The following is a 1,392-nucleotide window of genomic DNA, read 5'->3' on the forward strand; positions in this document are numbered from 1 at the left end:
GCTCGCGCCGCGTTGCTGCCTCGACAGCATCGTGGTTGGCGCGGTGGTACTCGTTAGCCTTGGAAAGCGCCGCCTCCGCTTCGGCGGCCGCCTCACGTGTCACGCGCTCGAGCTGCAGCGTCTTCTCCTGCAGGGCGCTGCGTATCTGCGCGCGCTCCTCGAGATCGGTGGCGGCCTGCGCCTTGTGGCGCTCCACCTCCTCTGCGAGGGCACGCACCGCCAGCTGCTGCCGTGACGCGCTGCTCTCCATGCCCTGGATGGTGTGTGTGGCGGACGCGAGTTGGCGCTCCAACTGTTGCAAGCCACGCTGCAGGTCAGCGTTCTCCTGCCGCAGCGCCTCCTCCGCGAGGCGGCCTGTCTCGATTTTGCGCAACATGCGCTCCTCGAGACGCTCGTACTCTCGCTGCTTCTGCCGCTCGGCGTCTACTGCGTCGCCCAACTGCGCCTGAAGGGCAGCGTTCTCGCTACGTAGCGTCTTCAACGTTGTCGCCTGCTGCTCCTGCTGAGCTGCGGCCTCTCGCTGCAAGCTGCGGTGGCGCTCCGTCAGGTCGGCGAGCTGTCGTCGCAGCAGGTCTGTATCATCGGCGTGCTGCGCGCATTTCACCTCGAGTAGCCTGCACTCCTGCCGCGCAGTGTGCACGGCGTCTTGAAGCTGTGCGATCTCGGACTGCAGCTGCGCGGCCCTCTCCTGCTTCTCGGAGCGCTCACGAGCCGTAAACTGCTGCTCCTCGAGTGCCTGCTTTGACAGCTTCTCGAGTTCCTCCACGCATAGCGCCTTTTCCTGCTCTAGGGTGGACAGTGCGTGGCGCATCTCCAGCTCCCGCCCCTCCGCCTCCACGATCGCACGGCGGCACTTCGTCAGTTCAGACTGCGCGTCGACAAGCGTCTCGCGCACCGCCTGCATCTCCACGTTGTGGGAATCCTTCTGCCGCCGCAGTTCCTTATGAAGCTGATCGTTGTGCCTGTTGGTGTCCTCAAGGTGGTGGCTCATACGCTCGGTCTCTTTTCGGGTGTTCAGCTGCTCCCGCAGCAGCGCGTCACGCTCCGCGCTAAGCACCGCATGTGCCTCGTGCAGCTGCTGCAGCTCCCTCGCCACCGCCTCGCTGCGCTCCAACAGCTGTTGGATTTGGCGCTTCTGCTGCAGCTCGTTGCTACGGTGCTTCTCTGTCGCGTGGCGGAGTCCCTCCTCCGCCACCTCACAGCGCTCCTGCATGGCCTGGCGCTGCTGCTGCGCCGTCTCCACATCCTCCTGCAGGGCAGCGTTGCGCTGCAGAAGCGCCGTGTTGCGCCGCTCCGCATCGCGCAGCCCCGCCGCGGCGTCCCCAGCGTCATGTGCGTAGGCGGACTCCAGTTCGCTCAGTCGCGCGTACGTGAGCTGCGCCTCGCGCTCCT

General features: G+C 66.2%; 1 protein-coding gene across 1 annotated transcript; it reads right to left on the bottom strand.

Annotated features, from left to right (window-relative positions):
- On the bottom strand, positions 1-1,392 carry DQ04_20721000 (hypothetical protein; the record flags this gene model as incomplete). Its single annotated transcript, XM_009317955.1, has 1 exon — positions 1-1,392. A coding segment is annotated over one exon (1,392 nt), but the record flags the coding sequence as incomplete, so codon positions are not given.

The sequence above is a fragment of the Trypanosoma grayi genome (genome assembly GCF_000691245.1).
Source record: "Trypanosoma grayi strain ANR4 Tgr_2072_V1, whole genome shotgun sequence".
NCBI classification, from domain to species: Eukaryota; Euglenozoa; class Kinetoplastea; order Trypanosomatida; family Trypanosomatidae; genus Trypanosoma; species Trypanosoma grayi.